This window comes from Prionailurus bengalensis, chromosome A3 (genome assembly GCF_016509475.1).
Source record: "Prionailurus bengalensis isolate Pbe53 chromosome A3, Fcat_Pben_1.1_paternal_pri, whole genome shotgun sequence".
Classification (NCBI taxonomy): Eukaryota; Metazoa; Chordata; class Mammalia; order Carnivora; family Felidae; genus Prionailurus; species Prionailurus bengalensis.
Genome location: NC_057354.1, coordinates 101,199,584 through 101,214,800, shown reverse-complemented (window position 1 = coordinate 101,214,800; position 15,217 = coordinate 101,199,584). Strand labels below are relative to the sequence as shown.

The 15,217-nt window shown below is 41.9% G+C and overlaps 1 protein-coding gene across 3 annotated transcripts in view; it reads right to left on the bottom strand.

Annotated features, from left to right (window-relative positions):
- Window positions 1–472: 472 nt before the first annotated feature.
- The window catches only part of KDM3A (lysine demethylase 3A), a 53,483-nt gene continuing 38,738 nt past the window's right edge, over window positions 473–15,217 (bottom strand). For 2 of the 3 annotated variants that reach the window (XM_043603913.1, XM_043603914.1), the window contains exons 17-26: window positions 14,141–14,313; window positions 13,526–13,762; window positions 11,938–12,109; window positions 9,486–9,573; window positions 8,674–8,804; window positions 4,483–4,602; window positions 4,261–4,400; window positions 2,363–2,539; window positions 2,143–2,277; window positions 473–1,184 (exon numbers count right to left, since the gene is read on the bottom strand). In XM_043603913.1, coding sequence (XP_043459848.1) covers window positions 1,104–1,184; window positions 2,143–2,277; window positions 2,363–2,539; window positions 4,261–4,400; window positions 4,483–4,602; window positions 8,674–8,804; window positions 9,486–9,573; window positions 11,938–12,109; window positions 13,526–13,762; window positions 14,141–14,313 — 1,454 coding nt within the window. In that variant the 3' untranslated portion in view covers window positions 473–1,103. The remainder of the gene's footprint in view (window positions 1,185–2,142; window positions 2,278–2,362; window positions 2,540–4,260; window positions 4,401–4,482; window positions 4,603–8,673; window positions 8,805–9,485; window positions 9,574–11,937; window positions 12,110–13,525; window positions 13,763–14,140; window positions 14,314–15,217) is intronic. The other variant, XM_043603915.1, reaches the window with a different exon arrangement.

Genomic DNA, 15,217 nt, shown 5'->3' with positions numbered 1-15,217 from the left:
TTTGAGGCCTGGCTTGGAGAGAAGCCCAGGGAAATACAGAAAGGTGGCTTCCTGATGAATTCTCTTCCTTCAGAAAGGATTGTTTTAAGATCCTACTGTTCTAAAATTTCTAATAATTTCCTTTTCCTTCGTAAACTCTTATATTATGAAAGACAAGACAAAGTATTTCAATCTCTTTAAAATATTTTTTTAGAAGCATTTAACCAATCATTATTTGATTTCTTGGTTAACTTCCACTTCCAAATTTGGTTAATTGGCAGTATTTCTTTGCAAAAGTGTGACAAGGCTTCCATTTGGCTAAGAAGAAACTTATTTCCATGTTAGCATTATAAATAATCACAAATCACTATAGCATCTAATTTCTTTGCTTTTAAGAGGCATTCCCGGAGCAACCTCTTATACCTAGAACATTGCAGAAAAGTGTGCTGAATCTATAACCAGAGGATAATAATGCCAATGAGTGGAGTCAAAATATTATATGAATACTTTAATGCAAAATGCTTAACACTTAAAATTAGCAAAGCTTCATTTAAATTAAAACTCCATTTAACTAAAGATGGTTAAACCCAAGAATTGTACAGTAGTTGATTTCTGCTATATAATGCCAGTCCTAATGTAATACAGTAGGAACTGCATCGTTAGCTGTCATTTCCTCCATCGCTCATCTGAACCCTAAGGGGTAGGGGAGAGGATACTCAGACAGACACAAAACAAAATACAGCCAAATAAACCGTGCAGTGATTCCTAAGAGTTATAAATCCATTTGACTAAGCTGTCCAACCAAACAGCTGGGAATAACTGCAGGTATTGTTCCAGAGCTGGTAAGAGGTTTTGTTTTTACAGCATGGTAGAAGGTCTGCACTAGGTGAAAAGTCACAGTTTAAGGATGCATGTTCTGTAAATAGTTCCTACATATACATATTTAGTGTGTGTAAACACTAGAAATATACATTAGACAGAGTACCCTTACCAGTTGGGTACAGTTTAAAAAAGAAGATGAGGTAACATGAATCTCAAAGTCCACAGGAATCCTGCCTGAAGAATTTGAACAGCTGCCAGTAATTCACGTCCAATGTACAGGGGTTAAGGCGTCTCTTGGACCCCTACGGTTTGCTGAAACTGGATTCGCTGGCTTTCAGCATAGCAATTGCATCTTTCACTGCATGGTAGATAACATTCTTCACCTAAAAGGACAGGAGAAAACATGGTCAGTTCACCAATAAATCTAAAATCTGTCCCTAAGAGTAAACTTTTCCCTTACCAATTTTACTACCATTCTCTCTAAATTAAAAATTTTTTTTTAATTTTTAATATTTTTTTAAATTTAGAGTCAGAGAGAGAGAGAGAGAGAGAGAGAACACATGAGGAGGGGCAGAAGGAGAAAGAGAATCTCAAGCAGGCTCCATGCTCAGCACAGAGCCTGACATGGGGCTTGATCCCATGAACCGGGAGATCATGACCTGGGCCAAAATCAAGAGTTGGATGCTCAACCAACTGAGCCGCTCAGGAAGCCCCTCTCTCCAAATTTAAAACTCAGTATTCAACATGTCAATACTGAAAAGGCCCCTAGACTCCATTAGGCCAGTATTTCATACCTATTTTAAACCCATGCCTTTTCCCCCTCATGCAGGTTTTGATGCCACGTGGCACTGAGCCTGGTGAATACAGGGAGAGGCAAGTCCCAAGGTACAATTTTTCAAAACCTGTATGTTCCCCTAGTTTTCCAAGTATGAAATTACATTTTACATAATTCACTATTAAAAGCATCTTTGAACCCATTCTCTGGATCCTCAAGATTCTGTTCTGCTCTATTCAAGGATAACAACGCAGCATTAAGAGTCTTTGTTCAAGACCAATGTCTGGCAGTTGAGCCAGGATCAGATATCAGATCTATTCATTTTCAATACTAAAGCCTTTCTCTTGGGGCACAGTATTTACAATCTAAACAACAGCAAACCAAGGTAAGGTTTCTTCTATGTTTGTTCCTCCTTGGCCTATGTAGACAGTGGAACTAGACATAAGCCAGTTCATCAACTCATGTGCCAAGTGTGATATGGCCAAGTTCACAGACTCTCTTTATAAGGTCAATAATGGGTCATGAAGCCAGAGTCAGAGAACACCAGGAATCAGTAATATTTTTACCTGTAATTTATCTTCATGATTGGTGTGAGTCTGTGACAGATAACGGAATTCCTGAGTAAGCCAGAAACAGTGTTTAACATGCTCTGGAGAAACAAAATCTTCGGCCACTTTGATACAGCTATATAAGTTATGAACCTGGAAAACACAAGCTACACATCAGTAACACATATGCAAAAGTTCTTAGTGTAAGGAGAATAAAGAACAAAGTAATGTTTCTTGCCTGATGTGGAGCTCCTGCTGGGATAAATACCACATCCCCAAGAAACTGTACAATAGCCCAGCCTTGAACTCCATACTCTTGGTGAAGACGCTTTCTTAGTGATCGGTCTAAATACCAGCTCTGATCATGAATGGGATCATGGTCTGCTGGGTTTTCTTGACCTTGCTCTTCTGATACCTAGAATACATGTGAAGTATTATGAAACTGAGCAACATATTGAGGCCCAGCGAGGGCACTTCCCCCTCTGAATAGTGTGGGCAGTCAACAGATGTCAGGCCTTCCTTAACAGATACTCTGTTGGCAGAAAGAGACAAGTAATACTCAAAGACATTAATTGAATGAACCAAGAGAAAACTGAAAGAAAATGTGGCTTTCCTTCTGTTATTTCCAATAATCTCTGACTGGCAGTCTGCATATATTTGGAAATGCTATATTTGGACAACATTTTGGTCTAGACTTTTTTTTTTAACGTTTATTTTTTGAGAGAGAGAGAGAGACACAGAGTGCAAGCGGAGGAGGGGCAAAGAGAGAGGGAGACACAGAATCTGAAGCAGGATCTAGGGTCTGAACTGTCAGCACAGAGCCCAACACGGGGCTTGAACCTACACAGTGCGAGATCATGACCCAAGCCAAAGTCGGATGCTTAACTGAGCCACCAGGCATCCCTGGTCTAAACTTTTGAACATAAACAGGCTCAAGTTCCTTAGAAACAGACTTGCTGTATTGCAGTTATTAAAAATCTATATTCATTTAACAATCTGAAATACAGTGTTACAGATGAGTCCCAAAGATAGCTATAGAATAAATTTGTTTATTCTAGACACAGTTATTTGGCAGCCCAGACTCAGGTTGACACAATCAAAGGAACAATATGGTGACCAGCAGGTTTTGAAAGAGTCCAATGATCCCAAGTAAGAAACAGCTTTGACTCAAACCAATGCTGGTTAAGGACCTACCTGGTACCAGGCAACAGGCTAGGAGTATTCACATTCATTCCTCACGAACTGAAGAATGTCAGTCACAGATGCCTGGGCTGCAATCAGTAGCCTCAGTGGCAAACAGGTTTAAAGACTGAGTGTGTCCATTTTGCCTAGAACTTTCCCCACACAGCCCTTGCTGAACAATCTGCCTACTACTAGAAGCCTGAAATCTTAAAAACCCCTGCATCCCTTTCCAATGACCCTTCACAAGCTAATGGCCACAAGCAATGCCTGAGGCTTTCCTGACCTACTACTAGTGAGGAGACAAAACCTACAGGGACCTAAGTAACTCACTCTGAGCAAAGATATCAAGGGCCAAGGAATTTTATATGAACCTCTAAAGTACAGTACTTAGATTTTCAAGGCAATAAAAACAAACGGGTACTGGGGTGCCTGGGTGGCTCAGTCGGTTAAGCGTCCGGCTTCAGCTCAGATCATGATCTCGCGGTCCGTGAGTTTGAGCCCCGCGTTGGGCTCTGTGCTGACTGCTCAGAGCCTGAAGCCTGTTTCAGATTCTGTCTCCCTCTCTCTCTGACCCTCCCCCGTTCATGCTCTGTCTCTCTCTGTCTCAAAAATAAACGTTAAAAAAAAAAAAATTAAAAACAAACCAGTACTAACAGATGATCAGAGGAACTAACCTGAAGGTAGAGCACAAAAATCTCCAAATCCACTATAATGTAAAACACAGTCATAAGGAAAAAGGCAAGGCCCCTCTCCTCTTTTCAAAGGTGTGAGCCCAATCACTTTGAAGTCTGTTCCTCAGCAACCAGCTTCAGCCACGTCAGTCTGACAGGCACAGGTCTAACTTTTGAGGTCGTGATGACTTCCTGGTAACCAGCTAGTCTCAACATATGGTAATTTATAATACTGCTATTCTCCACGCCTCTCTCCTCACATGCCATAGGATAAAGGGCACACCTTTTTAAGGAATTCTCGTATTTTCTCTGTGTCCTTTGCAGCGTATATATGCCAGAGGGCTCCCGGCTTCTCTTTTCCCTCGATAAATCGCTTTATTGTGAGTTCATCAGAATCTCCGTCTTGGATGGTTTTAAGGACTTCTGGAGCAAGAGAAAGCAAATATCACACCAAAGTCTCCAGCTCAGAGAGTAAGCCCCACTTTTATGCTCAGCAGCACCCTACCTTCTTCTTGGTCACACTGTCCTTTGGGAATTCCCACATACACCATGACATTAGCTGCATCAGATACGTCTAAGTGAAGATTTGTTGTTCCATATTTCCTGTCTTCCGGAGTAATCAATCCTGCCAACAGAAAACACCTTAAATTTACTGAGATGTGAAGGCTGCCATTCTCTTTCCCACTCCCTGGGAGATACTTGGTCACAAACTTAAAACCTGCCTCTCTAAATCATGTACAAGACAACAGTATTTAATATTAAATTATCCTTTCAACTTTGAAAGAAAGCAATCTCATCAAATATTTAATCATTAAAACAAAACAACAAGTTCTAACAGTAGGACTTCTGTTTCTGATGACAGGCAAAGTAGGTCCTTGACACACCCTCCTGTAAGAACTAAAACTACTGGATGAAATTATTGAAGAAAATTTTCTTCTAATGAAATCAGTGTGCTGGCAAAAAAAAAAAAAAAAAAAAAAAAAAAAAAAAAGAAAGAAAGAAAGAAACACTCATAAGCCAAGAAATCAGAAAGCAGGACTCAGGAATGGTAAAGTGGCTCCTCCAAAAGGACATGTGCTTGACCAGGTGAATCCAAGCCCAGGTTGTCACAGCCTAGAGCACTGTGGGGTAAAACCTAAGGCCCAGGGTCCACTCAGGATGGAGAGTCTAACAGAAATCCCCTTCACATACACATAAAGCTGGGACCTCAAATGACTATACACTCAGAACAAAAGAAAACACTGCCTTGGTTCCTTCAACTGTAAAAACAAAAACAAAAACAAAAACAAATAGGGAGGGTAGGGTGAGCCACAGCACAAGCTCATAGTCTGAGACTTTAATCTCCTACCCCCTGGAAAAGATCTACTTTGCTCAGCACTCACCTTGAGGCTCACCAAGCCCTGTGGTCACCCTGGACAGCCCACCCTGACATGTGGACTCTGCTTCTTGAATGGGCAGTGAAGGGAAGCCTGGCTTGTACTGGGCAAGCGGAAGTCATTTTCTAACCTGCCAGCCCCCGAAACAGCCCTGTTTTGTCTGGAGGAGGCCAAGGACTTCCCTCTGATCTGTGAGAGCCTACGGTTCTAGGAGCCGCTCTCCACAGCAGAGGGCACCCCATAACGTCCACCTGGGGCTGTGGCCCTAAAGCCCTGCTGTGCCTTCCTTTCTTTCCATTCAGTTGACCTATGAGCCCCAAGAGTGGGGAGAGAACATTAGGTATTAGGGCAAAATCAAAGGATGTGCTTTAAAGGCGACACATAAAAGGAGATTTGTTTTAACATGGTAAGGGACAAACATAACGGGATTGAATAATGAAACACTCATGATAAAAAACTGATAGCTACTGTGACTGGGTAGTAAGTATATGGGGAGTCACTGTATTAGACTCTGAAGTTCTGAGTGTATTTGGGACATTTTTCTATAATAAAGAGTAAAATTAAAATTTAAGAAGAAAAAGCAATAGGACACAAGAAAAATGAATGAAATGGACAGTAATAAATGATAGCATGCATGAGTATCCAAAAGCCTGATTCTATTTCTATAAAGCTCAAACACAGGTTAAATCTCAAAGAATATTCCGCGGGAATACAAATATATATGGTAGCATCACAAATATGCGGGAACGACAAACACAAATTGCAGGGCGACAGTTAACACTGTGGAAGGAAGCGTGAACAGGTAGGTCTCAGAGCTTCATCAGGCTGCTTGCTCTTGGATCAGTGCCAAATAGGGGAAAACAGCTGTGCCAACGAGGAAGGAGGTGACATCTACCCAGCCATCAGCACAAAGCCCATCCAAATGTGGCCACGGCGACTGCACACTGATAAAACAGTCTCTAAAAGGAGCCTGAACTCCAACAGACTAAGATCATAAAAACATAAAGGTCCCAGGGAAAGGATTCCCAGAAAATAGAAAATCCTGAAACACAGCACCATGGACTGTTACGAAAAGCACGTGAGCGGACACAATCCGGGCTGCTGGGGGTTGGGGGCAGAGTAGAATGGCTCTAGCCTGGAAATTAGGAGACTTGACGTCCTAGGCTCAGACCCGAGAAGGTCACTGTCCCTGCTACTGTCCTGAAGACCTGGACATCTGTAAAACTGCTGGTGGTACTGGAGCTGGAGAGATATTGACTCTCTCTCTCTCCAAAGAACCTTTTCACTCTACTCTGACTGAGGAGTCACAGCTCGATCACTGGACGTTTGAAAATGACTGCTCTTTAATTTTATGAGAAGGTACAAGGTGTTTGAAAACGAACACATTTTCATTATTTTCAATCCTTCACTGCTTATTTTGTCACAGGTAAAGCTTTTAAAGAGTAACACTGCCATCTATCTATGGGTGTCCATGCTGCCAAGCCATTCAAACCAAGCAGACAATTTATTCTGAAAACCTCTCAGATAACCACTTCTACCCCATAAAGCTTCAGGATGTCTACAAAGCAAGGATAATCACTATGCGACATTATACCACTTCCACCATTTCCTTTTGTGGAAAAATACCTTCATTTATGTAAGTTCACCGTAAACCCCCACTGTAAACAGAGTATGCGCTGAGACTCCAACCAACTAACTGCTCCGACGGGCTTGCAGAAAGGCAACTCAACTAGGGAACATGCAACAGCCCCACAGCATATGCAGGGTTCTCTAAACTGAGACCTGGAAAGCAAAGGGAATAGGCCAGGGGACCCCTGCCTGCTGTGTCCTCTCTCCCACAGACCATTTCTCACCATCTCAGGCATCTAGACCGTGGGAGCTTCCCAACATAAACTTCCTTCTCGAAATGTTCCCTGACTCCAGTCCAGGTGGATCCCTGAGCTGACTCCATCCTAATAGAAGAACTGTAGGGCTGAGATCCAAGCCCCTGCTCTTCTCCTCCCCCGACAGTCTCGGGAAAACACAGCAAAGGTGCTAAAGGACTCTGTCTTATCTTCAGGAGGGCTGTCACCCTCAGGCCTGAGAGACTGGAGTTGAGAGTAATTATAGAAGGAAAGAATAAAATCAAAGAAGTAATTTCTAGAAGGATTGGAAAAATGGGATCCAAATAGCATAAAAGGCTAAAGCAAATTCAATAAATGATCCAAGAAACTGAAACTTCATTCAACAATCAATGGGTAAATAATTCCTTCAAAACAGCCAACTATCACCAAGACCTAAATAAAGACCCAACATAAAACTATTCAAGATCAGGGGCACACGGGTGGCTCAGCTGGTTAAGCATCCGACTTCAGCTCAGGTCATGATCTCACGGTTTGTGGGTTCAAGCCCCATATTGGACTCCGTGCAGAGCCCGGAGCCTGCTTCAGATCCTATGTCTCCCTCTCTCTCTGGCCTTCCCCCGCTTGCATTCTGTGTGTGTCTCTCTCAAAAATAAAACATTAAAAAATTAAAAAAAAAAAAAAAAAACTAGTTGGTGACCAAGGAAATCAATCTCTATCTTGTACAGTCTTCCTCGTTGGATAGTTTATGCAGTCATGTCTAAACAATGAAAATCCAATTCAAAAGGTGCTTCCAGGGGGCCTGGGTGGCTCAGTCAGTTGAGCAGCGACTTCGGCTCAGGTCATGATCTCACAGTTCATGGGTTTGAGCCCTGCATCAGGCTCTGGGCTGACAGCTCAGAGCCTGGAGCCTGCTTCAGGTTCTGTGTGTGTGTGTCTCTCTCTGCTCCTCCCTCACTTGCACTCCCCTCTCCCTCTCTCTCTCTCTCTCTCTCTCTCTCTCAAAAATAAACATAAAACAACAAACAAAGCGTGCTTCCAATACTAACTTAAGCAACAAACTACTACTCACCAACATGGATTACTTGCATTTAAGTATAGCTGGTTTTAAAACAGCTGCAATGCTAGCAGACTGATTTTAAAATGAGTAACAGAAGTGATTTGATGATATACCATACAATCATTTAAAAAATATCACACTAAAAACAATTAAGCACCACAAAGATTTTAAGATATAATATTAGATGTAAAAAAAAGAAAAAGTAAAAACTGCATACGTCTTACAACTGTAACTACGAAAAGGAAATACACACATGGAAAGGAATGAAAGGAAATACACAAAAATGAAGCCAAATGCAGTGTTCTTATTAGGATTATGAATGTTGTCCATCTCCATCTCCCCCAAAAGCAATTTTCCAAACATTCTGACTTAACTCTATTTCCATTATAAGGTTTTCAACTTAGCCGTTTCTTCCTTACCGTAGGCATTATACATCTTGGGACCAAGATCTGGCCTCACAAAGTAGTTTGGCAGCCTGGAAGCCAAGTTTAGTTTGCCATCTCTCCTTGTGTACTCGGGCAGTGGGATATTGGCCATCAGATCATCAAACCTAGGACAAGAGAACCAAGCGTTAGCAAAATAAGTCTGCCTTTCTAATCCAACATTGTTTGATCTGTTTTGTTCCTTCTTACCAATAGGAAGATAAAGATGGAGATGGCTTTCCTTACAATATTTAAGATGAGACTTACAGTAGTTAGGAACAAAAATGTCTTCCTCCTCTCCTACAGCACACATCTTTAACAAAATGATCTGGAATATTTCAGACAAATGATTTGAGTGATAACTTTCTGATGGTAAGAAGTGACACTCAGGGATGTATTATTAGTTCTAAGCATTCTTTTCAAAGTCCAAGCTCCAACCAGGAAAATGGACCTACCAATTCAGCAGTCTTGCTGTCTAATGCAACGGTATCATTGCACTGAACCCTGATGTGTCTGATCCCAGCACTGCCTCCAGCCCAGAGGCTGCACGCCTCAGCTGGCCCCTTTCTAGCAGAGCACTACAGTTGAAACTAGTGGACCTTTCATTAGTCAGCCAGATCTCAGAGTCAGGAACTACTTCATCTCATTTAAAACACACTTCTCCAAGACTAGAAATGAAATATCAGCACCAGTGGAACTATTCCATATTTCATCTTTCCCTTCTGAACACTGTTTTCTCACCACCTCAAACAGAATTTATCTTATCAAGTCAAGGACAGATTCATCCCTCACCCCACCAATAATCATACCTAGAAGGCATCATATCTCTAAAATCTTCTCCTGGTGGCCAGTCCTTAAGTTTCAACACCATTGGTTCTTTTTCATTCTTCAAACGGTCTGAAAAGTAGCCAGAATTACTGAATTGTTATTATTCATAACTCAGAAACAGACCAAAATAAATGGCAAATTAGCATTTTATGCTTAACAATTCAATAAAATTTACCTCTGCAAAATCTTCACAATCCGATACGTTCAGTACACAAATATTTTTCTTTAATATTCCCCTCCTGCCAATTGCAATAAAATTGCCTATTTTATTTCCATAGGGCCAAGAAATGCATTCGTACCCAGGAGGTAACACAGGAGTAGCAAAACAAAAATTACGAACTAAGCTTTTCTAGATGCTTATTAAACTGCTGCACACTTACAGACTTCAGCCACCCCCTTTTGCCCTTTACACATAGTTGGTGTTTTGACAGCTGTCTGTTTCAGATCCAGTCTCTTCCTCCTATACAGTGTTCTGGAAGAAGTTAGTAGCTCTCCAACTAATAAACAGCAGTGCACTTTAAAAATCAGAGGCCACAGATGTATAGTAGACCAGATTTTCTGAGGCCACCATGAAATATATAAATGACTTGTTTCGCCCAGCAAGACTGAAACTACCTGATGTTCTGTCCAGGGATAACTAGGGTCAACAGCACCACAGGGTTTTAGTCAGCACTATTACCCATTGTAATGCCAAGGAACCAAGAACCAAGCTCTACTTGAAAAAGATGCTGATAATTACGATTAACAGCAATGACAACTATTATGTCACTTCTTTCGGTGTTCTAGTCTCTGCTAAGTGTTTTAACCATTTAATCCTTACAACTAAAGCCAACATCCCAGTGAGTTTAGGCACTATTTAATATTCCCATTTTGGGATGAGGAAACTGGCAGATGCCCAAGATCAACCAGTTACTAAGTGGCAGAACTGGAACTGGAGCCCAGGTTTGACTTCAGACCCTGTACTCTTGAGGACTAACATTTGTAATAATGTTTTGTAGTCAACCAAGTACTGTCCCATAACCTAGCTTAATTAAGTGCACACTACAGGAGGAAACAAAGAAAAACACAGGGTACAGCGTATGTTCAGAATACCAGCAGTATGTCAGTGTGGGTGGTGAGCTGGGGGTGTGCGCAGTAGAATCGTCAGTAAAGAAAAGGCAAGCTATAGTTGACTCTTAGCTGTTTTTACCATCTGCCGGCATGAGGAAGTTTGAGTCCCAGAAAAATGAAGTTACCAAGCTCATATGCACAAGTACATATCAAGAGTCAGGCTTTGAACTCAGGCCTAACTGGAAAGCTTCATAAGGTCTGCCCCAGCTGCATAGGGCTGCCTCGCCAGATCGTGTCCGTCCTGGGACACCAGCATTTAGAGAATAAGGGAGGCAGGGGAATAAAGACCCTGACAATTTCCAACTGCAGCCTAATCAGAGACAATGGAGGGCAATACTTGCTTCAGAACTCCCCGCAAGATTCGCTGAGGCTTTGTTGAGTCTGCATTGCAACTGACTCCTTTGCCTGCTCAGTCCTGCTTCCTCTTCCTTTATTTCGCAGATGTTGATCCCTAAGTAACCATCTTATGTCTGAAACTCCATCTTAGTATGTACTTGTAGAAAACCCCATCGTGCCTTGTATTAAATACTTTGTTACAAATAAAGTATGAGCCATAATCTGTAAATATGGACAAAAGGAAATAAGGAAGCAGATTCAAAGATGGAAGTGTGTCTAAAAAAGTGAGGGTGATGAATGAGTGACCTTGAGCTACTGAGAGTCTAAAGAATGAACTGGCCAAACCCTCCAGCAGGGATGGAGGCCTGGTGACAGATGCCTGTGCTGTGAATCCCCAGGGTCAAAGATGAACTTGATGTTCTTGGAAACAGTTTACTACTGATTGGCCAATACATAGAAAGGGCCAAGCCTTAACACCAGACACACAAGCTGCCTTACTGCCTCAATGCCCCCCTAGCCCAGTTGCAGTAGGCAGTGACCAGGACACCCGGTGTTAAATGAATTCACATTCCCTGGCATCTTCAGGTCTTATTTTATTAATCAATAATTAAAATTTTTAAACGTAGAAAGGATGTATAAAAGTGAGATACACACAACACCACCAGCCTTGAGTCCCACGCCCTGGCTTTGTGCTCCTCTCCCGCCAGGCACAGGTGGAGGCACAGAATGTCTGTTACAGGACAGACATGGAGCCACCGTAAGAACAGGTAACTAAAACCTCACCTCTTTAAGGAACTACAAAGTGAATGGGCCTCAGGTCGAAAGCACAACCTTTGCAAAAAGAAAGGGGAGGAAGAGAGAACACACTAATTTTAAACTCTAAGATCACAGACAATGCTGTCACTGCCGCTGAAGGGCTTCAGACCCCTGTTACTCCTGTGCTCTCCCTTCACATTCTAACCCCCTTAGAAGGTCTTTAATACATACTTGGAACATCTTCAAATCCATCCCAGAAGTCTCCTACTGTGGCTCCCGTGATGATTTCATTGGTCCTACAGTTAACTAGGTCGACTTCCTGATTCCCAAACTCTTTCCTGAAGGATTCAGGTTTCCAAAGGTCACTGTTCAATTTATGATGCACTCCTGACACCATCACTGGCTAAAAGAGAACAAAGACTTTAGTTTGAACTCCCCCAGCTCTGTCCCCAAACCAGTGGCAGCCCCTTTTCAAACAGCCCCTTGTTTCTCTGTGGCTGGTCCTCAGTGTTAGATCCGAAAGTGACAGCTTAGCGCTCTGAGCTCCCCAAGCATTTGTCTTCACACAGTCCTTGCTCTAACTACATTAGTAATTGTCTACAAGCAAGAATCACATCTTCAACTCAGATCCATTACTTACAGAATATGCTTGCTACCAGGCAGGAACAGGCACCCGAAGAGGCCAAGACAAGCCCAATTTTTTTAATGTTTTGTTGTTTTTTTTTTTAATTTATTTTTGATAGCAAGAGAGTGAGAGAGTGAGAGAGTGAAGGGGGGGAGGGGCAGAGAGAGGAGAGAGAATCCCAAGCAGTCAGCACAGAACCTGATGCGGGGCTTGAACTCACGAACTGCGAGATCATGACCTGAGCTGAAGAATCCGTCACCTAATGGACTGAGCCACCCAGGCACCCCCAGGAATCCCGATCTTTATGTGAAATGGTCTCACTAAAATACTGGTGAGTTCAATTTTTTTAAAAAAAATTATGTAATCTAAACAAAACATGGGTGGTGGATCGTATTCAGCCTGTCACTGCCATCATGAACAAATCTTATTAGTTAGTATATGGGGTTGAATTAAAAAATTCTTGAATTTTTTTTTGGTTAAATACAGAACTCTATTTGCCAATTCCCCAAGCCCTGGCCTTGTCCAAGAACATAGCATTCCTGTAGTGAGGACTCCATTTGGCCCAGAAGAGAAGCCAAAGATCCCAAATACAAAAACCAAAACAAAAACACTGAGGAGTAGGTCTACAAAGCCATGTATCTCCTAAACCATCAACCAAAACCTAAGATTGAACAAGGCTGCCCTTTAAAAACAGGCCCCTGGGAGACTACACACCAATTCCAAGATGATACCACATGGCTCTGGCCCACCTAAAATTGCCTTCAGCATAAGAGTTTTAACTCTGGGAAGAGGGACACATGATTTGCATAGTATTTTGTCTAATCTTCTAAACCCCATCCGCCTATTAGTCATGCTCTCACTTCTTCTGTTGAGAATCAACACCCAAGAATCACTGAGCCCAGAAAGCACTCATCAAAAACCCAGTGATAACTGGTTTGGAAGCAAGCAAAACCTCACTAGTAGAGAGCTCAGGAATGTCCACTGCAAAAAATAAGACTCACAGCTACAGTGCCCTAATCATATTCACCCCAAACAATAAAGTACAAAAGTAGTAGATAAAGTATATACCACTCACAATTGAGAGGTACAGGCCGGGGCGGGGGGTGGTGGGGAGGAGCAGGGCTGTCAGAAGCCTACCAAAAGACCTCCAAAAGGGGGTCTGAACTGAGTTGGAGGAGCAGAGGCCCCTCTTACCTGTCCTTGTTTCCAGCACTCCCTAAACACATTCCAGTTGCTCTTGTTGTTGGGATCCTGGAGGCATAGCAAGCGATTATCACACAGCCAATAGTGAGGAGTGTCAAAGCCCAGAATGCTAGGCTTAATAGTCAGTCCTTGAGGCCTCTTAGATAAATCAGTGGAAGTCTTATTTTGCACCAAAGAGGCAAAGATGTCATCAAGGATTTTTGGTGTATTCTTGAGTCCATTTTCTGTCTGAATTTGAGAAAGAACACAAGTCTTAAATATTCCCTACCATCAAAAGACCCATTCCTATAATAGTAGGATGGCCATTACATATCCAGAAAAGATTCCAAGTCAGGACCCTAAGACAAACAGGTAAGTCCCCTTCCCTCACTTGACATTACAACTCACAGGAAGCAGGTATAGAAAAAAGTTTGCCCAGGAGAAAATGGACCAGCCCAGTACTACAACCCTGTGAAGCCTGCCTGCCAATGAAACCTGCACCCATGAAGGAAAGTCTAAGATTCAAATCCTTCTTTCTACTTTCTGTTTCAGTTTCTCTAGTCTCTTCCTGCTCTGACTGTATTCATCTTTGTAAGGTGGAATACAAACAATAAAACAAATGCATACCTTTCCTGTAGAGGAATTCAAGAGATTTCGGAGGAAACCAGAATTGTTGTTGCTTACAGGTGTTAAAATTGTGCTGTTAAAGGTGTGGAGGACTGTGCTGGATTTGCTCAAAGGGGGGAGGGGTGGAAGGCATTTGATTTCATTCTTTAGAATTGGCATTGTTGGTTGTTTTTCTAGAAACAAAACGAAAAACATCCATATGAAAAAGCATTCCGAAAGGCAAATCCCTTATTTGTCTTCTATTAAAATTACTTTCGAACTTGGCTTTCATTTACTTTAGAACCAAAAAACTTAAGAGGATAAATACTAATGAAATTACTGATTTAGACAAGGATTTCCAACTTGTATTAAAATAATAAATATCCAACATTCAAGGTGATATTATGTTAAAAAAAATTTTTTTGAGTATAGTTGACACATAGTATTACTTTAGTTTCAGATGTAGCTACCATCTGTCACCATACAACAGTATTACAACATCAATGACTATATTCCCTATTGCTGTACCTTTTATTCCTGTGACTTATCCATTCCATAAATGGAAGCCTGTATCTCCTACTCCCCTTCACCCATTTTGCCCACCCCCTCTCCCCTCTTGCAATTATAGATCTGATTCTACTTTTTGTTTATTCATTTGTTTTTTTTAGATTCCACATGAGTGAGGGACGCCTGGGTGCCTCAGTCGGTTGAGCGTATGACTTCAGCTCAGGTCATGATCTCATGGTGCGTGGGTTCGAGCCCTACATTGGGCTCTGTGCTGGCAGCTCAAAGCCTAGAGCCTGCTTTGGATTCTGTGTCTCCCTCTCTCTCTGCACCCCCTCCCCCAACCCCACCGCTCACACTGTCTCTCAAAAATGAATAAATGTAAAAAAAAACCACTCAGATTCCACATGAGTGAACTCACATGGCGCAAATGGTATTTTTTAGACTTCCCTCTTCTATTTGTGTGCTCCTGATATACAAAATATAATGGATTTACGTAAATTAACACTGTAACTAACAATCTTGGTAGGTATGTTTATTAAATACAGATACTTTTAGATTTTTCACACATATAATCAGATTGTCTAAAATATC